A 22,064-nucleotide genomic window follows, 5' to 3' on the forward strand; every position below is an offset into this window, starting at 1 on the left:
CCAGTGTGCGCTTCGGCGCTCTCGGAGCGAATCGACGAACGCAGCAAATGCCGTATGATATTCGTGGTATTGAAAGTCCTTGCGTGCGTTCCTCCGCGAGGAATTTCTTTTGCGCAGACATTACAAACTGCATATTTGTTGTCTCTTTCCGACACTGTGTAATATTTCCAGACTGGCGACGCCATTTTGTTAACTGATCGGTCGTGTTTGATCGGCCGTTTTGAGAACTCCGATCAAAACCGATCAAGGCCATATCGGCCGATACCGATCGGCGCCGATCAGATCGGAGCATCACTAGTATCGTGTTATGTGTCGTTTTGTTATTGTGTAAATGTTGTGGACAGGGTGCACCTGTGCACCGTTTCCAACATTCAGATTCGCATTTCGAGGAGATTCGCATCAGTTTGAGATGATTCGCATGAGAAATGTTATGGAAACGGTGCATAAACTCAATGCGAATCACCTCTAATTCGCACAAAGTTGATACGCTCGCTTGAGGTGGTTTTTGCTTTATGCGAATCAGAGTTAATGCGCATAAAGTTTTAAGGAAACAGGTAATTAGAATAAACTCTGACGTAGTGAATTTCAACTCACGTGACTCAGCTGTTTCTGCTGTCTGCGTCTCCCTGGGTATTCCCTTACGCGTGATGAAAACATGTCTGCTTAACATGTAAACATGTAAACAGCAAAGAAATGCCACAATATACCAGGACTTAAGAAACGAGATGCCCAACAAAGGATTTGACAAACCCTGGATTTTGCGCAACAAGTGGAAGAGTCTGAAGCAGCGGAGACAGGGTTGCCAGATGGGCTAGTTTTTGGTGGATTTAGCAGTTTTAGACTGTGGTTAGGCTGGAAATTGTCAATCTCATCTGGCAACCCTGAGCGGAGAGTCTACAGATAGTATGCACAGATATCGCACTGCTGGAGATGCACACTACACTTTGTTAAAAGAAATAAAGCTTTTTTGTACTTTTTAAAAGATTTCGTATGTGTTTTTTGCATTGCAGTTGGGAGAGTTCTTTACATCAAACTATATACATGTAAATACTGACAAAATACTCCCGAAATTACGATTTACGTAGCCTAGCTTATTCGCTCCAACCAACTTAATGGAAACGCTCCACATTTCATGATTCGCGTTTCGAAAATTCACTTAACTTTTATGGAAACACAACTAGTGTGTAAATGTTGTGGACAGGGTGCAGCTGTGAAAGACCCTGGGTCTCAGTGTGTAAATGTTGTGGACAAAAATTGTAAAAAATTAAATAAAATAAGGGAATGTATGTTTAGTTTTATTGTTATTAGCTAGGCTATGTGTATCTGCCCAGGGATTTGCAGATTAACATGATTTGTATTAGCTATATCTGACATCATACCACGCATCAGATCTCAGCTGCAGAGATGGACGTTTCTGTTGGATATACAGTATATGGTCGCTGTCAAATAATTATGTAAAAAGTAATAATAATAATTTAAAAAGAGGCATTTCTTTATCATGGAAACAACACAGTTGTCACCCCGTCAAGAGTGCTGGGATTGTTAACCCCTTACCATTCCTGTATAATTAGCTAAAACGCCTATCCAATGTATACCCAAAGTGAAAGCTGTTCTTGAACACTGTGAAGTTTGTTCCCCAACAGTAAGAATGACTAAGTGGCACTGGCATTGAGAAATACAAGTTTGAACACACTGAAGTAAACGTTGTCGGAATGTTATCGATTTTTATGTTATTGAGTTTTATACAATTTGTCAATGTAGAGTGTTTGTGTGACAGCGATGTCGATTGTGCCTGCTGTTGTGATTGTATCTTGAGATGGATTATTAGGCTCGAAGCACAAGAATCATAGCTTTGAGAGGATGTAACGCATGACTACCTATGTAAACATAGGCACATAGGAAGCATGTACAGGGCAAGACAATTAGCATATGGTGCTAGGGCCCGCCGGCACACCGTCAGATGGCTAACAGGCTACGTGAGCCTCCTGGAGCCGAGGAGGAGTGAACCTGCGCAGCGTGGAAGGCTGGTGGAGGTAGACATCGGAGGACGGGATCCTTGTAAAGCATGGAACGGAATGAGGAACGGTATCAGTGTTTCCCATACCATTGCCTTGGGGGGGCGGGCTCATTGGTAACGTTAGTCCGCCAGTAGTAACGTTAGTCCGCCAGTAGTCTCGCATAGCCAAACCTATCTCTCCAGACTTCGCTTCGCGTTGGACACACTCGCGTACAAGATTGTGTGCGAGTGTGCGCCCGACGCGAGAGAGTTTTTGCAGGGTGAGATGTCTGCAGATGGAAAGTAAACAAGTTGAAACGTTAGCAAATAAAATTGCTGAGTGTTCTAACAGAGCAAGTTGGTTCAAATTGGTTGTTATTATTGTGACTAGAAAGTGTCTGATTATAGTTCCATGGTATGTAAAATAGTGTCAAAGAACTAGCAAGCTAACTAGCTAGCTCAGAGGTGATTAGATGAGCTAGTCTGCTGCACACATGCCAGCTAAAGAGCTAACTGGATGCACTTTATTATTTTACTTAAAGTAGATGTACTATCTTTCTTATTCTGCTAGAATTGGGCTTTATGGTAATACCATAATGCAATATTTACAGTACATGGACAGTGGATTGAAGCATTGGAAATGTCTGTTTTTTAATAGTTGGACATACCATTTTTTTTCAGGTGAGAGAGTAAAGTCAAAATGACATTATCTGACTGCATTGCCCACAGCAATCCAATATTCAATTATAATTATTTTATAAATGTATATGGATCAATGTATACCTCTTATTAGATTATAAATACTCTGGTTGTTATGTTTGCCTTTTGGTTGACAGCAAAAGAGGGAGAGAGGAGGATAGAGAGGGAGAGAAGGAGAGAGAGCAGGATGGTGCACCAGAGAGAGTAGTCAAGACCACATAAGTAAGTAGCCTTGAGAACCAATGGTTCTCGAGCCTAACGGCCCATAGGGCAGGAGCCTATCTCCTGTTTCCGTAGCGTGAGGCGGCTTAATGTACAAGTTAGTACACCCTGTACATGACGCTGGTATGTCGCAGGGTCTTACTCCCTGGGGGGGGTCCATGCCACGGTCCATGCCACCCCCCCAAGGCAGCAAACCTAGGGGAAACACTGGGTATCAAACATGTAAAACGCAGAAGTTCAACCTTTGTCATTGCACAGAATACAACAAAATGTATTTTATGCCGACCGTGCGATCATTAGACGCTTGCTCTACCGGCTGAGCCACAGCCGCCCTATCAAACAAGTGCTTTGGATACCATTCCTTATTCTGTATCTTTCTCTCTCTCTCTCTGAACAAGGCTGTGATTTCTCATAGTTCAAAGCAGCGGCGGATCATTAGCGCAGTCCACTGTGTGATCAGACAGTGCGCGTGCGTGTGTCCTGGCACGACTGTAGATAGATCAGCGCCTGTGATGTCGCCTGCATCACTCACACCGTCAGCCAATGCTTCCATTAGTGTGTCTGCTCTGAATGCTGGTGTCTAAACCGCTCTGCGCTGAAGTCTGTAAAGGAAAGCTAACCACTCATGACCGGCCTCTGTGTCGCTCTTCTCAACGGCCGTTAGGTTGTTGGGGGGATAGTCATATTGTCATGGGGGAGGGGGGGGCAGGTAGCCTAGAGGCCGTTAGGTTGTTGGGGGGATAGTCATATTGTCATGGGGGAGGGGGGGCAGGTAGCCTAGAGGCCGTTAGGTTGTTGGGGGGATAGTCATATTGTCATGGGGGAGGGGGGTCAGGTAGCCTAGAGGTCAGAGAGGCCAGCCGGCAATCGGTAGTTCGCTTCCCAGGGAGTCGGACGTGAGCTGGTGTTTAGCATCGTATCGAAAGGTGCCTACCACTGTCGTTGTGCCCTAGCGTGAGGCAATTAACCCTGCCCGAACCCCCACAAATATCACAATATGTATTATATAGACTGTCTATAGACAAAATACACCGTCCATAGACATAACAGTGTTTCCTCCCGGATTTTTCACATTAGTGGCGGAGCGCTTATTCTTCGTGTGCAAAGCACGCCAAGGGTGCCAACAATTATAATTTCTTAAATAGCGGTTAAGTCATTAAAGCCGAGCAGGTGATTTTATATAGAAGGTGATCAAATACCAATATATCCTACAGCTGCAGCGGAACATGCGGAACGCGCATGACACACACACACACAGAAAGATCAATACGAAGTAGGCCTACATGAGAGTACACGCACAAAACCGGCTAACGTTACTCATTAACTGTTTACACAAGTAAAATCACAGTGTGACAGTCAGATGGAGCATTCGGTAAACAACAACAGCAAGGTAATGCTATCAGTTGAGTTAAAGAAAACCATCTCTTACCTTTGAGGACACCAACATGAGCCCGTACCTCCGCCGTTCTGTTCGTGGTGATTTTAGAGGCAATAGATTATTTTTGCCCCGTGCATATTGCTATGAATAGTTCGAAGCTAGGTGCTTGCACGTTAGGTGCGAGAATGCTCGGTTAACCCATTAGCGGGAACATTATTTGTTTCACAAAATAGGCTGATTTAATTGACCATGAACATCAGAGACATACATTACGAATGTTCATTTAAAATACTCTATACTGAGCACTGGTATAAGAACATGAACCAGAGAACAGCAGTAAATGCAATAACCCACAGTCGTCGCTGATGATGTTGCGTTTTCGATTAGGATACGTTTACGGGATTAAAGGGACCGGCGACGGGCGAAGAGAGAAATCCAAATGTCCCGCGAAATTCGGACCAATCACAAAACTGTTTTGAAAGCGCGTCGCCTCGCGCCGCGCGCCTGTTGAGAGCGATACAGTCTCGATTGCAGTGCGAACACAAACGACGAGGTTAATTGCAACATTGTAACATATTGTAACTAACTACGCCCTAAATCGTAACGAAATGTTGGTCTGGAAGCGGCCTAAATCTAGCTTCAATCTGCTTTTTTTCTGTTCTCCGGTCATAATAACTCGCTGCCTTTCTGGGCAGCCTGAATCAAAGTGGACTGTCTGAATCAAAGTGGACTGTCTGATTTTTCCGCGTGCACGGGCATGAAACGCGCACGCGCGCTCAAAACAACGACGTAATTTCAGCCAAAACTCGAGGATGGCCCAAAAAAATAAAATGTTTTCCTGTACTTCTCCCGTGTGTCTCTTATTGTCTGTGTCTGCATGTTTTTCCAGCATGTAATTCCGTTGTCAATAAAAACAAAAACACTGATCTGACGTTTTTTTTCACAACGTTATTACTTGTCACTTTAAGCCCAGGAGGGAGTTAGCGATTAGCGATGTTTAGCTTAGCTTAGTTTAACAGAAGTATCTTCACTTTTAACATGACTTCCCGTGGTCGTAGAGGGCTGGTCGACGGCTTAAAATGACCGTGTAGACCTGTAGACCTTATCCAGCTATAGTCTTGTGTTTCTACCCCGGGCATAGCCGGTGTTATTCACGGACAAACACTCCTGTTAGAGTGGTTCTAGTACACTGGACATAGGTAACACATAGAGAGGCTTCTCCTCTCTCTCTCCATCCTACACTACACTACACTACGCATCCTATACTACACTACACTACGCTAGCTCGCGGTGTTCGGGTGACAGCCAGGGCGCGTTCGTAAATACGCTCTGGAAATCTGATCAGCACTCACGGAATGCCTCTTGTCCAATCAAATGACTTGGTCCCTTTATGACGTTGAACCCAGTGTGCGCTCCGGGGCTCTCAGAGCGAATTTACGAACGCAGCCTCAAGTTCAATACTCGCGACACACACGGACTGGTCCAGTTTCAGCGCTTGTGGGTGTGTCTAGCGCTGTGAAGGTCTGAAAAGCGGCCTAAATCTTTTTTTTTTTTTTGGGTTGAGAAATCTGAATGGTGGCGGAGGAAATTCCATCGTGGCGGTCCGCCACGATGAAATGCATGTAGAGGAAACACTGCACTGCATAATAATGGACTGTCCATAGACACAATAGACTGTCTATAGACATAATACACTGTCTATGGACATATTAATGCACTGTCTATTAAGGCTGCCACGATTAGTCGACTAGTCACGACGACGTCGACTACCAAAATCGTCGCCGACATATTTGGTAATCGCCGTAGTCGCATGTTTTTTTGGAGCTGAAATAAGCGTTATTTTTTTATTTTTTTTATTTTTTTTGCCTAGCACCAGGGGAGCCCCCCCTCCCAAATTTCGTTGTTTGGTACCTGTACTATATCAATGACAATAAAGACCATTCATTTCATTCGATAAGCATTCGTTTTTCTTCCCTGAAGCTGCCACTGGCTAGCGTCTCCCAGTGTCTTTGATGTACATGCGCAGTGTCGGTCATCCGGGGCACACGTGACTTCCCCGGAAAAACAAACAGAGAAATGTCTTCCTGTCCTCGTACCTCTAAAGTGTGGGAGCATTTCAACCACAACGTTGAAAAAAAGAATGTAAAATGTAAAATTTGCAAAGCTGAACTCGCTTATCATGGCAGCACGTCTATGATGCGCGAGCATCTAAAAAGGAAGCACGTTGTGGCAGATGACGAGGAAGACGATGGCTCGTCTCGGTAAGCTAGTTAGCTTGTTATTGGCTAACGATATCGTTGCGTTAAAAGCCTTCTTACATTATTTTACGTTGTCATCAAAGCGATACTTATCAAATAGCTAAAAATGTTGTCTTAACGTTACAGTGCTAAGAAGGCGCGTTCTACTATGAGATGAGTGAAGAAAAGCAAAACTTTTGTACTCTGTACAAGTATTTATTTTTGTTTTTGTATTCTTTTGGTTGCCTAGTGCCTAGCCTACCTCATTTTACTCAGCAGTTTGCACCCTCTACTACTCTTTACATTACATTACATGCAAGTGATGCCAGAAATAAATCTGCAAAGTTCATTAAAATATCTATTTTTGAGTGAACAATCATTTTAATTGTCTTTATTTTTAGTTAGCACATGCCTACAACAACAACTAACAACTTCAAGCTAAATTTAGAAGCTGATTTAGAAGATGATAGCTAAATAAGAGCGATTGAGTAATTGTGCGATAAGCTGTAATTTATGATCCGATTAGTCGACTAATCGTTAAAATAATCGGTGACTAGTCGACTATGAAAATAATCGTTTGTGGCAGCCCTACTGTCTATAGACGTAATAATGGACTGTCTATAAAGATAATAATGGACCGTCTATAGACGTAATGATGGACTGTCTATAGATGTATTAATAGACTGTCCATAGACATAATAATGGACTGTCTATAGATGTAATAATGGACTGTTAATAGACATAATAATGGACTGTCTATAGACATAATAATGGACTGTCTATAGACAAAATAATGGACTGTCTATAGACATAATAATGGACTGTCTATAGATGTAATAATGGACTGTCTATAGATGTAATAATGGACTGTCTGTGTCTATAAAGATAATAACGGACCATCTATAGACGTAATGGCCTGTCCATAGATGTATTAATAGACTGTCTATAGATGTAATAATGGACTGTCCATAGATGTATTAATAGACTGTCTATAGATGTAATAATGGACTGTCTATAGACGTAATGATGGACTGTCTATAGATGTAATAATGGACTGTCTATAGATGTAATAATGGACTGTCTATAAACATAATAATGGACTGTCTATAAACATAATAATGGACTGTCTATAGATGTATTAATGGACTGTCAATAGATGTAATAATGGACTGTCAATAGATGTAATAATGGACTGTCTATAGATGTAATAATGGACTGTCTATAGATGTAATAATGGACTGTCTATAGATGTAATAATAGACTGTCCATAGACATAATAATGGACTGTCCATAGATGTAATAATGGACTGTCTATAAAGATAATAATGGACCATCTATAGACGTAATGGACTGTCCATAGATGTATTAATAGACTGTCTATAGATGACTATGTCTATAGCCTGAATCAAAGTGGACTGTCTGAATCAATTAGTGGCGGAGGAAATTCATTCGTGGCGGCCCACCACGAATAAATGCATATAGAGGAAACACTGCATAATAATGGACTGTCCATAGACACAATAGACTGTCTAATACACTGTCTATGGACATATTAATGGACTGTCTATAGACGTAATAATGGACTGTCTATAAAGATAATAATGGACCGTCTATAGACGTAATGATGGACTGTCTATAGATGTAATAATGGACTGTTAATAGACATAATAATGGACTGTCTATAGATGTATTAATAGACTGTCCATAGACATAATAATGGACTGTCTATAGATGTAATAATGGACTGTCTATAGATGTAATAATGGACTGTCTATAGATGTAATAATGGACTGTCTATAGATGTAATAATGGACTGTCTATAGATGTAATAATGGACTGTCTATAAACATAATAATGGACTGTCTATTAGTGTTGTCACGATACCAATATTTTACCCTGCGATACTATACCAGCCCAAGTATCACGATACTGAGTAGTATCGCGATACCGCGGCACTTTTGTAACACTTTTTATTTTTATGAACATGCAATGTATTTATACAAGTTACAATAACTTAATGAGTGGTGCATGAATAACATGCATTTAATGCATTACACTGTAACTCTACAGGTAAGTAAAAGTACTGAAACCGATATTTTTGTGAATAACATGTTTATTAATAAGTAGTTTGAAACATCAAACAGACCAACTGGCCTTTTGCAAGAGTATAGCAAAGTAGGTGTGTGTGTGTGTGTGTGTGTCAGGGTTTCCGTTAGAAAAATTTGCCGTCGGACATCGTGTCCGGGAAGAATTCGATTTACCGGACAAACGTGATATATTCCGGTCATCATATTAAAATATAATAAAAAATTTTTTTTTTCAAAATCATATTTCTTTTTTTCAAATCTAATATAGCTGTTTGTCGCGGTGATTACTGTTGTGTAGCGGCCTATATATGCCATTTAATGTCTATTTCTCATCCGATACGATTAGATGCGAGCTATATAATATATAATAATATAACATGATTTGACGCATGCGCGCTATGCCATGCGTCAAATCCAGCGCTGAACAGGCGCCTCACTGGGAACTGAACAGACAGCATCGATCAATGAACGGACTCCACATTACGTTAACTGAAGTTTGTTAAATTGTTTGGGATTAATGTGAGTTTTCTATTTTCTCTTTCCAGTTTTACCCTTTTTTTTTTTAAATCAATAAAACAACGTCATTTCTATAACCAGGTCTCGCTGGTTGGGAAGGCATTTCGTTTAGCTCGGGAGTATGACAATGGGGAGAACATAACTGTTTATTGAGAAACAATTGATAGGCAGTCTGGGATACGTATATAAAGAAATACCACAATGTCTAGATGTATAACATTTTATTGAACAGTAACAGTGCAAGCATGTAGGCTTCTGGCGTGACACGGCTAGCCTAATTTCCGTTCATATGCCTTTTATCAGATAAAATAAAATAGAATAAAACTCTTTGAAAATAAATAGGCTTTAAATTAACTTGCAATGCGTATAGGCTAATTTCCGTTCGATGTTACAGCCTAGGCTATGCCTTTTCTCAGATAGATAGGGGATAGCCCTGTAAGCTCATACGGGTCTGTATGTCGTCCTGAAGACCGGCTGTTAGATCATATCGCTGAAGTTTGTCTCCATCTTAGTGTAAATGTTGTCCGTTTTGTTTGTTATCCTTGTTATTGTGCGATAAAGTTAAAGCGCTCCGCTTCGGGACACCATTTTCAGCTGAGCACCAAACACACACACACACACACACTCGTGTAACACTGCCCGAGAGAGAAGGACCCGCCCCCTTTAGTTAGCCTATAGCCTATAGGCTAACTAAAGGGGGCGGGTCCTTCTCTCTCGGGCAGTGTTCTGTGTGTGTGTTTGGTGCTCAGCTGAAAATGGTTAGAGGGAATTATTTTCACCGGACATTTATGTCCGACGAGTTTTCAACTTGTCGGACTTCCACTAATTTTACCGGACAAAGACCGGTAATTACCGGTTAACGGAAACCCTGGTGTGTGTGTGTGTGTGTGTGTGTGTGTGTGTGTGTGTGTGTGTGTCTGTCTGTCTGTCTGTCTGTCTTTCTGTGTCTGTATGTCTGTCCGTCTGTGGGGTCTTTTTCACAAACTTGAAAAGTAAAAGCAAACACTGGCATATCAAAAAAATAGAGGGCTACTTCCAAACTGTAGCTCAAGACTTAACTCAACTTAAGAAAACTCAGTGGTTTTAATTTTCTAGTTAATGCCCACTGAGCTCGCAGGAACCATAGGAACAACGTTTGAGGTTGCTAACCTGTTAGCCGACAAAGCTAACGCGATGGGTAGTCGCGAAAAAGGCTGCGTTCGTCAATTCGCTCTGGAAATCTGACCCGCACTCGCGGAACGCCTCTCGTCCAATCAAACGAATCGGTCGCTCTGTGACGTTGCACCCAGTGTGCGCTCCGGCGCTCTCGGAGCGAATTGACGAACGCAGCCGAAAGTGTTTCTCTCATGACAGTGTCGCGAGCCAGTCTTGTCCTCATTAGCAGAACCAGTGAATTTGGTAATAGAGGTAACACATTGCCCAGCTGGTACCGTGTTCAACACGGTAGTATAGTATTCCACGGTAGTACCGTTGTATAAAGCTTATGGTATAGTAGGCACCGTGACATTTTGGCACCGCGGTATATCGTTGGTACCGGTATATCGTGCAACACTACTGTCTATAGACGTAATGGACTGTCCATAGATGTATTAATAGACTGTCTATAGATGTAATAATGGACTGTCTATAGATGTAATAATGGACTGTCTATAGATGTAATAATGGACTGTCTATAGATGTAATAATGGACTGTCTATAGATGTAATAATGGACTGTCTATAAACATAATAATGGACTGTCTATAAACATAATAATGGACTGTCTATAGATGTATTAATGGACTGTCTATAGATGTAATAATGGACTGTCTATAGATGTAATAATGGACTGTCTATAGATGTAATAATGGACTGTCTATAGATGTAATAATAGACTGTCCATAGACATAATAATGGACTGTCCATAGATGTAATAATGGACTGTCCATAGATGTAATAATGGACTGTCCATAGATGTAATAATGGACTGTCTATAGACGTAATAATGGACTGTCTATAGATGTAATAATGGACTGTCTATAAACATAATAATGGACTGTCTATAGATGTAATAATGGACTGTCTATAGATGTAATAATGGACTGTCCATAGATGTATATAGACTGTCTATAGATGGAATAATAGACTGTCCATAGATGTAATAATGGACTGTCCATAGATGGAATAATGGACTGTCTATAGATGTAATAATGGACTGTCTATAGATGTAATAATGGACTGTCTATAGATGTAATAATGGACTGTCTATAGATGTAATAATGGACTGTCTATAGATGTAATAATGGACTGTCTATAGATGTAATAATGGACTGTCCATAGATGTAATAATGGACTGTCTATAGATGTAATAATGGACTGTCTATAGATGTAATAATGGACTGTCTATAGATGTAATAATGGACTGTCTATAGATGTAATAATGGACTGTCTATAGATGTAATAATGGACTGTCTATAGATGTAATAATGGACTGTCTATAGATGTAATAATGGACTGTCTATAGATGTAATAATGGACTGTCCATAGATGGAATAATGGACTGTCCATAGATGTAATAATGGACTGTCCATAGATGGAATAATGGACTGTCTATAGATGGAATAATGGACTGTCTATAGATTTAATAATAGACTGTCTATAGATGGAATAATGGACTGTCCATAGATGGAATAATAGACTGTCTATAGATGTAATAATGGACTGTCCATAGATGGAATAATGGACTGTCTATAGATGGAATAATGGACTGTCTATAGATTTAATAATAGACTGTCTATAGATGGAATAATGGACTGTCTATAGACATAATAATGGACTGTCTATAGATGGAATAATGGACTGTCTATAGATGTAATAATGGACTGTCTATAGATGGAATAATAGACTGTCTATAGATGTAATAATGGACTGTCCATAGATGTAATAATGGACTGTCTATAGATGTAATAATGGACTGTCTATAGATGTAATAATGGACTGTCCATAGATGTAATAATGGACTGTCTATAGATGTAATAATGGACTGTCCATAGATGTAATAATGTCTATAGACGGCGTCACCACTTCAGATTAAGGAACTAAGAGCACAGGGGGAATCCAGGCTGGCCTTTTTACCAGAATCACAACACAACACTGCCTACGGGACTACACTGTCCTTCCCCTACAGTCAGACATCATGACACAACACTGCCTACAGGACTACACTGTCCTTCCCCTACAGTCAGACATCATGACACAACACTGCCTACAGGACTACACTGTCCATCCCCTACAGTCAGACATCATGACACAACACTGCCTACGGGACTACACTGTCCTTCCCCTACAGTCAGACATCATGACACAACACTGCCTACAGGACTACACTGTCCATCCCCTACAGTCAGACGGCACCACCCGATATGGCTGAAGCTTCACCTCCTGTACCTGACTAACACCTGGCCACACCTGTCTGTCTGTCTGTCTCTGTCTGTCTATGTGTCTGCCTGTCTGTCTGCCTGTCTGTCTGTCTGTCTGCCTGTCTGTCTGCCTGTCTGTCTGCCTGTCTGTCTGTCTGCCTGTCTGTCTGCCTGCCTGTCTGTCTGCCTGTCTGTCTGCCTGTCTGTCTGCCTGTCTGTCGGCAGGCATGCCTGTCTGCCTGTCTGTCTGCCTGGTCCTCCAGGGCTCCAGCAGAGGGAGGGGGGCTGTAGGGGGAACAGCAGCATCGCTCTGTGGCAGCTTCACCTTATGGACACACATAACCTTTCAAGCTACATGATGACGCACATGTGTGTGTGTGTGTGTGTGTGTGTGTGTGTGTGTGTGTGTGTGTGTGTGTGTGTGTGTGGCCTGAGAGAGAGAACATTAGGGTGAACGAGAAGGAGAAAGGGAAAGGACCGTGAAAGGAAGAGTGAAAGACCGGGAGGCAGGGTGAAAAAAAAAAAACATCTCTCTGCTGCTGTACACACACACACATACCGAACACACACACACACACACACCGAACATGCACCGAACACACAAACATGCACGCGCACACGTGCACACACAAACACGCACGCACACAGACACACACACACACACACACACACAGACACACACACACACACTCTGCTGCAGACTCAGCATATGTTTCCTCAGCCATCTGTTCACTCAAGCAGCAGTCTTTCAGCATGGTAGCCACTAGCCAGCCAGTCAGTCAGTCAGTCAGTCCGTCCGTCCGTCCGTCAGCTAGCCAGCCAGCCAGTGGGAAAGGAGGATCTCTACACTGAACACCACTGAAGAAGACACTGCACCACCGGTTATTGTCTCTCCAGAGTGAAGAAGAGAAGCAACAGCGCAGAAGCCGCCGCTCTTCATTAACACGTCCCAGTCAAACCCCCTTCACTGCACGTTCACACGCCGCTTAACACCACCCTCCATCTTCCCCCAGTGAAAGGGTGGGCTGCGTGGTCAAACGTTGAAACAGAAACAGTTCATAGCCTGGACGCGGCCGGTTCCTGCTCTGAGTAGTATCCTGTTTGCGACAGACCTAAACAGGCGGTCAGGAACCTCTTTAAAGATCACAATATTGATCTGCGTCGACGGGCTGATCACATCCTGTTTCATATCCTAGCACAGGACAAGGACAATAACAAGGAAAATGAATGAATGAATGAATGAGAGGGCGTGGGCGGTTGTTGTTGACTGTGTCTGCAGTCTGCAGAGGGAGAGAGAGAGAGAGAGAGAAAATAATAATTCTATGTTGCCAATGGTGACAGAATCCCAGCCGGCGAACGATGAAGATATAATTAGCGAAGCTCGCACTCGCTTCAGCCTGAACAACAAGAAAACACTACCGGAGGCGGGCGCACACACACACACACACACACACACACGCACACGCACACACACACACGCGCACACACACCCCTCAGGTTTGCAAATTAGAAATAAGAGGAAGGATAATGGAACAAGGGAACATCATGTCTCCGTCAGAGTAAGCCTCGGCTGCAGACCGCCCTGCACAGACGCTGTTCAACCTGTAGTCCTGTGGACGGTCTCATAGCAGTCCTGTGGACGGTCTCATAGCAGTACAGTGGACGGTCTCATAGCAGTACAGTGGACGGTCTCATGTCTTCCTCTCTCTGTCTCTCTCCCTTTCTGTCTCTCTCCCTTTCTGTCTCTCCCCCTCTCTGTCTCTCCCTCCCTCTCTGATGTGGTCAAGGCTCCGTCCAGCCCCCAGACTGACTAGAGGATCATGGGTATCGATGACAAGAGGATGAAGCAGTAAACACAATGCTGCACTGTGCATCTGCACACATGCGCGCACACACACACACACACACACACACACACACACACACACACACACACACACACAGGCTCCCAAAGCTCTGGAGAACATGATTTATGCCCCACTCACTCACACACGCACGCTCACACACACGCTCACACACACGCTCACACATAACTAGACAAAGGCAATTGATTGTACTGCTGCTGGAACCAAGAACCACCATCCCCAACACAAGTGCATGTGCACACGCAGACACATAAAAGCCCCCACCCCCGCCCACCACCACACACACGCGCGCACGCACGCACGCACGCACGTCTGCAGTGCTCATCTGTTGACGTTGCTCCGGTATCAATTTTCTCTTCTCCTTATCCACTTAAGGGAAGCTCAATTTAGCTTCCCATCGATTTGCTGTTTGACACTAATGTTTGTTGGTGTGTGTTTGTGTGTGTGTGTGGGTGTGTGTCTGTGTGTGGGTGTGTGTGTCTGCGTGTGTGATAGTAATGTGTCACTGTCCCAAATAGAGTGACCAACCATAGAGTGGACTAGCATAGTATTATCTAGCAGGCTATTATCTATAAAGACTGTATTCTCGTCAGCTTCCTCTTTCACCACCTGACACTCAGTTCACGGCCATGCACTGAAGGAGAGGAGGTGAGGACTGGGCTATCTTAGATGGTTGGGACGCAGCCTGAGCCTGGCCTTCACCTGGGCACATCAGAGAGAAAGCCAGACGAGGGGGAGTGGGAGGGGGGGGGGGGGGGGGGGTCGTCTTGAACAGTGGAAACGCAGGCTTGTTCTCTTTCTACCTTTCTATCCCCCTTCCTTCCTTCCCTGTGGTCACCTGTCTTCATCAGGGCAAAGCCATTTCCCCTGCCCTGCAATCCATTTCCTCTCTCTCTCTCTCTCTCTCTAATCATGACTGTCGCATCACCCCCCCCCCTCCTCCTCCTCACCTTCCTCCGTCCCTCTTCTCGCAACTGCCAGTGTCACAGACGTTACCCTTCCTTCCTTCCTTCCCTCTCTCCCTTCCCTCCCTCCCTCTCTCTCTCTCTCTCTCTCCCTTCCCTCCCTCCCTGCCTCTCTCCCTTCCCGTCCTCTCTCTCTCTCTCCCTTCCCTCCCTCCCTCCATCCCCTCCCTCCGTATCTCTCCTCTATCTCATCACGTCAGCTGTGCTCTCCTGCAGCAACACCTTACCCTCTCCCTCCCTCCTCCCATCCCATCCCCCTCTCCCTCCCTCCCTCCTCCCATCCCCCTCTCCGGCCCGAGGCGGCGGCCACCCAGCAACAGGGAGATTCATCAGCGCTCCCTGGCAGCCCCGGCCAGCCGACACACACACACACACACACACACGCACACACACACACACACCACAGAGACGGAGGGAGTACGCTGCTCTGTGTCTGACGCACTACAGCACCTGAATAGTCTAGGCTGGTCTCTCTGCCTGTGTGTGTGTGTCTCTTTGTCTGACCCTATCTGAACCACTTCTTCCCTGAACAGTCCCCCCCCAGATTGCGTTCTCTCTCTTTCACTCACACACACACACACACACACACACACACACACACACACACACACACACACAACTACCTATTGACTACAGACAAGAATGCAGTTAGAGAGACCTGACAGACAGACAGACAGACAGACAAGACAGACAGACAGACGCTGAGAGAGAACAGAAGATGAGACAGAGGGCAGACATGAAAGGAACCAAGGAGAGAATTACACTAGTGAGAGAGAGAGAGCGAGAGAGCAAGAGAGAGAGCACAGCCTCACTCCATCTTTTTGACCACCAGAGCAGTACAGACATGCATTGCCACCAGGCACTGGACCACACACAAACACTTCCTTGTTCCTTCCCTATGCTATGTGGCACGTATTAGGGTATGCCATTAAAAACGTGTCGTTTGTTCCCGTACCACACTGAAACTAGACAGTGACCGATCCTACCACTTGCCTACCACCATCAGTCGCTGACAAGTTGAAAGAATGACCAGGCTATTTCCCACGTTGTTTGGACATGGCTAACTGTCAAACAGACAGCCAGAGTGGGAGGTGGATGCGGCTCTCCGGCTGACAGTCAGATAGTAGAAAGGAGACAGAATGGAGCTGCTGTATAGCGCTAGAAATAGAATGAGTACAGAACAGACATGCTCATTGTGTTTCACTGAATTTATATGACGACTTCCTACGACTCCATCTGCAGTGTGCGTTTGGCTGAAATAAAGACATTTCCCCCCAAGATTTCTTCCTCTTTCAGGGGCCATACACAACTTGTATGTTGCACCGCAGTTTGCTCATTGTATCAATTATCAGTGTGATAATCAGTGACACATTTATGACAAGTGAGTGACTGTCAACAGTACACTGACGCCAACAGCTGGGTACAAGGTGATGAGACATACGTTTCTAAGAGGATGGACGCTTGGGTTTACCCTCAAACCGGGGGGGAAAAAAAACTCTTTCCCATCTCGTGACGTTAGAATTATAAGGTGCTATCTCCATTTTTGTCAAAATTGAGTTTTTTACATAATCTGATCCATTAGGTGTTTATTAATGCCTGTGTGGTGTTATTTTTTTAAATCTTGACATTTTTGAGTTAGTAATTAATAAAATACAAAGGTTCCATCTCACAAAACATAATGGAATGTAAAAACTTTGACGCTCATCAATATCTCTGAACTGCCCTAAACGGAGATAGAACCTTATCATTCTAAGATCACGGTCTATTACATCTATTGTGTTTGTCAACAAAGTCAGATAGGTATTGTTGACGATATGGTGTTCTCCGTTGAAGCACAGCCGCTGTCCGTGTTTATTTATCCCGATCGATCTGATAATGAGTCCTCAAGACTAACAGACGTACCTTCTCCACTGGGACCTATGCAGCATACACACTCTCCTACATCCTGGAAGATCACATCTGAGAACCCTAAATCATCCTCAGACTAACACCAGACGTACCTTCTCCACGTTGTCCACGGTGAAGTCCAGCGGGTCCGGGGTGGTGGCTACTGTCCTCCCCGGCGTGTCCATGTCCTCTCTCCTCTCCAGCTGTCAATAAGACTGACGGAGTGTGGCGTATTACCGCTAGCTAGCTAGACTGGGATGTCCAACCGCTAGACCGAGAAGGATGCTGCTAGGAGATAAAACCCCTGTGAGCTTGACCACCACACTGTGTGTGTGTCTGTGTGTGTGTGTGTGTGTGTGTGTGTGTGTGCCCCCGGTTCTCCTCCCGTCTCTGGGTCAGTTTATGGCTTTATGACGTTAGCTAGCTAGCACCTCCTAGCTACCGAGCTAGCGCCTAAGCTAGCTGTCCTTTACGCAAACCGTGACTATTATATATGGACAACCGAGCTCGAACAACCCGAAGACCGCGAACGACGACACGTTAGATATCCGATATCATTCGAAGGCGCTTTGATAGTTGATATTCGTGTTATTTATCGGGGAAAATGTCTAATGTTAGTGTCGCCGAGGCGCCGCGGTGGGAGAGATGATGCTGTCAGCTGCCGCCTTCAGCCTCTGCACGCTCACGGTGGCCCCGCAGCCAATCAGGAGCGGTTATGCCCGCTTGTCATTCAGCCAATCAGGAGCGGTTATGCCCGCTTGTCATTCCTCCAATCAGGAGCGGTTATGCCCGCTTGTCATTCTGTCCAATCACGGCCGGGTTTTCAAACTCACGCGCGACATTTCGTGACGTTAGAATTATAAGGTTCTATCTCAATTTTTGTCAAATTCGAGTTTTTTTTACATAATCTGATCCATTAGGTGTTTATTAATGCCTGTGTGGTGTTATTTTTTAAATGTTGACATTTTTGAGTTAGTAATTAATCAAATACAAAGGTTCCATCTCACAGAACATAATGTTGGAATGTAAAAACTTTGACGCTCAATATCTCTGAACTGCCCTAAACGGAGATAGAACCTTATCATTCTAAGCTCACGATTTGGATTCTCTTTAGCGTCGTTGATAGGCTAAACTAAATAAATATTAAAATAAGTTAAGTACAGCAATTCGTAAGTCAATGCATTGAAGAAGAGCCTTTTTACGTTATATTATGACTATACGGTCATAATAATACAGGCTTGTGTTCTATAATGCCTGCTATTAAATATGACGGTTTGTTTTTTGTGGGATAATTCGTCATGAAATGTACAAATTTACTTTAGACAACATATTTTGAACAAATACACTAGTATAGGTGCTTTACCGTTGCCAAGACAAGCGTTTTATCACTGCCTCTTTGTGCAGTTCTCATCATCGCCTCGCTTTCTGTACAAATCGATAGTGCAACAGCGACCCCGTGTGGCTTTATGGAAACATTACAGCTCGCCCACCCTGAAACGCCCTGTTATGTCATGTTTTTATGAAAATGCGCGTTGACAGTAATTGCCGATGCCGACCGAAGTGTCGCAGGAGACATACCCAATGTGTTATCGGCTGGATCAGTTGATCACATTTAATTCATATGAACTCACACGACAGAGAGGCGTTTTTGATTTTGATGTTGATTTGATAACTCGATGTGAAGTTGCCAGATTTGTTTAGATGAAGGGCTATTATTAGTACATTATACTACAGTAGGGTTTAATGAATGAGCCCCACTGTGACTGTCACATATCTGGCATACATCTATTGAACCATTTAGACCAATAAGTCGCGTAAACAAATACTACTCATTCCATTTCTATGTATAACATAGGGTCTGACATTATAATTAACCTCTGGGTTTTTTGCCACACACCCGATTATACAGTAGGCATAATAATGATGATGCGTCATTGAAGGCTATCATTTGATCCGTCTCTCTGCCCCTCCTCTCCTAAACACACGCCCCTTCGTGTCTTTGCCCGCTGTTCATTTTGGCATTGGCATCGGTCTGTTGATGAGATGACAGTGCCTTTTTCCGATCCAAGCGCTTTGATAAGTCCGTTTCTTTAGGGGGCCTGTTTGTTTGCGTCAGAAACAAACTGTAAGCGAGTCAGCGAGTCTAGCCGGGTAGAAGCGGGTAAAACACGTGGCACTTTGTATCTGCTCAGGCGCACTTCTGGAGATCCACGGAGCCCTAGGCGACTCTCTCCCCAGTCACTCCTCTGGTCGCCGCGCATACAGTTATTTATAGAGCTGAGATAAGAGGGCTGCTGCCTGGTGTGAACGGACCACAAACCGCTCTCTCTGGGAACAGAAGCGGAAAAGTAAAAAAGACGACCGGTCCTGTGTCTTGATCGTCTGCTGTTTGTTCTGATCAGAGAAGGAGAGATGATGACGGACACCAAACTCCACGTCGCGCTTTGCGCCTTGTTGGCGATCCTCAGTTTGGGTTCGTCGCTCGCAGAAGAAGGTTGGTTGATCAGCGATTACTGTTTTGTTTTCGTACGTTCGTACTGTGTCCTCCCCCCAAAAGTTGACACTATCAAATCACACTATATTTTCCTCGCATAATGTTTTCCCCCTTTTTTGTTCCATCTTGATTGTTTTGGGGTTGAGGACATTGCCAGGATTGTGTGCGCTTAGTCATAGTCTGCGTATGAAGGGATTTAAAAGTTTCAAATCCAAATGGTGACATCATTATTTGAAGTCAACCTCAGTGATTTGTTGAAATGTTGACATTGGTTTTATTATTGTTATTATTGTTCATTATTGTCCCCTCTCTATTCTTGTCTCCGCCTCTTTCATACGCTGTCCTCGCCTACTTGGGGAATCATTTCGAATTTACCTGTCATCCCCCCCCCCTCTACCTGCCCCCCCCCCCCTCTACCTGTCACCCCCCCCCCCCCCTCTACCTGTCAGAAAGGACTATTTCTTATTTCACAGCTCTGTGTGTCCTTCCTCATAACTAGGACTGTAGAAGACCTTTGAGAGATGAAAGCAGAAAGAAACTGTCTATAACTCACTCTGCTACATGGTTAAAATGTATAGGAAATAAATGTCAACATGCAACATTTCAACCACAGGAATATGATCTCCATGATGCACCTGAGAATGATGACACAGAAGGATGTCCGTTGCGCAAAGGTTGGGTTTCCTGTTGTGAATATGAAATATCGATGTGGCTTTGACAGGAAGTGACTGTGCACGCAGAATTATTCACTTTTCCATAAATGCCACATCTGTCCAGAAAACCCACAGTGAACTGTCACCATGATGACTCATTTTGACTCATGTATGGATCATCCCCACCAACAACAGCTACAGTCCAATGGAGGTAGTTCGGTTTTATGAAATGAAAACAGTTTTGTGAAATGAAAGATCATTCCGATAGAATGCCACAACCTATAGAATCCGACTTGACTCTGATCAGTTCTGTCAGCGCAGGGTCAAACAGGGTCGGGTTCTAGGGACGGAGGGGGGGGGATTGGGGGCTGGCAGAGGTGGTTACCGTGGTGATGATGATGTAATAGGGGAATGTGCTGTTACAATTTCCATCAAACCACCCAGGCCTGGTAAACCACCAAACCAACGTAGTCTAATGTGGCTTCCTCTATGCGTCCTCTCCTCTCCTCTCCTCGCCTCCTCTCCTCGCCTCCTCTCCTTGTCTCCTCATTGAACACCTACTGTGGCTGATGAAGGAAGGATAAAAATAGAGGAAGCGTTTGAAGACCGACGCTCCTCCTTAGATGTTTGTTTCCTGCAGCCCCCCCGGGGGGTGCAGGGGGGTTACGTGCTCTCCGCCACACGGTTCAACAGAAGCCATGCGCTCGCCCGAAGACCCTCCCAGGGCCCGACGAAAAGCAACCGCCCTTAAAAGCGTCCCTCCTCCACAGCGTGCCCAGTGCTGCAGGAGAGAGAGACTGTGCAGGCACCAGGAACAGAGCTCAACGTTTATTTATAGACAGACAAAAAGTTGAACACTTTAACTGTTTGTGGACCAGCAGCTCCTTCCGAAGCTGTCGAAACGAAACTCCGACGAGGAGTTCAGGACGAGTACCCGTGTGGTAAACACAGCCAAGGCCTCTGTGCTTTTATTCAAGTTCAAACAAACGGTTTGAAGCGTGTTCAAGGACTTGTCTTTCTTTCTGCCGTTTAGCAGACGCTTTTAGACGCAATCTCAGACTCACGATCCAGGGAGGGTGTCATTTTTTTGGAGTATATGCGGTCCCGGCGGGAATCGAACACACAACCTTAGCATCCCTAGCACCATGCTCTCCCCACTAAGCCTCAGACCCTGGTGGTACGTCAGTTCACCTGACAGCAACTCTCGCTTCGATGAAGAGTTTTTTCCCTTCGGGTTGAGTCCAGCACACCAAGGAGCTTCATTCTCTTATTTCTGTTTAGATTTCTTTTCCTATCCTCCTCCTCGTTTATCGTTTCGTGAGCTTAGAATTATACGGTTCTATCTCCGTTTAGGGCAGTTCAGAGATATTGAGCGTCAACGTTTTTACATTCCATTATGTTTTGTGAGATGGAACCTTTGTATTGTATGAATTATACTAACTAAAAAATGTCAACATTTTAAAAAGAACACCACCCAGGCATTAATAAACACCTAATGGATCAGATTATGTAAAAAACTCAATTTTGACAAAAATGGAGACAGAACCTTATAATTCTAACTTCACGATTTCCTGCTTCACTCTTCCTGTGCGGGAGTCTCACCTCCATGCTCGGTGTCTTTCACATCTCTTCTCCCCACCTCTCTGTCTCTCTTTTCCCCCTCGTGCA

General features: G+C 44.2%; 1 protein-coding gene across 1 annotated transcript in view; it reads right to left on the reverse strand.

Moving 5' to 3' along the window:
- LOC308162384 (importin-13-like) overlaps positions 1–17,437 on the reverse strand; it is a gene marked incomplete at its 3' end in the record, with an annotated part of 51,603 nt that extends 34,166 nt beyond the window's left edge. The window contains exon 1 of the mRNA XM_080536541.1: positions 17,363–17,437. Coding sequence (XP_080392667.1) covers positions 17,363–17,434 — 72 coding nt within the window. The 5' untranslated portion in view covers positions 17,435–17,437. The remainder of the gene's footprint in view (positions 1–17,362) is intronic.
- Positions 17,438–22,064: the final 4,627 nt, after the last annotated feature.

This window comes from Nansenia antarctica (genome assembly GCF_963989245.1).
Source record: "Nansenia antarctica genome assembly, chromosome: 7".
NCBI classification, from domain to species: domain Eukaryota; kingdom Metazoa; phylum Chordata; class Actinopteri; order Argentiniformes; family Microstomatidae; genus Nansenia; species Nansenia antarctica.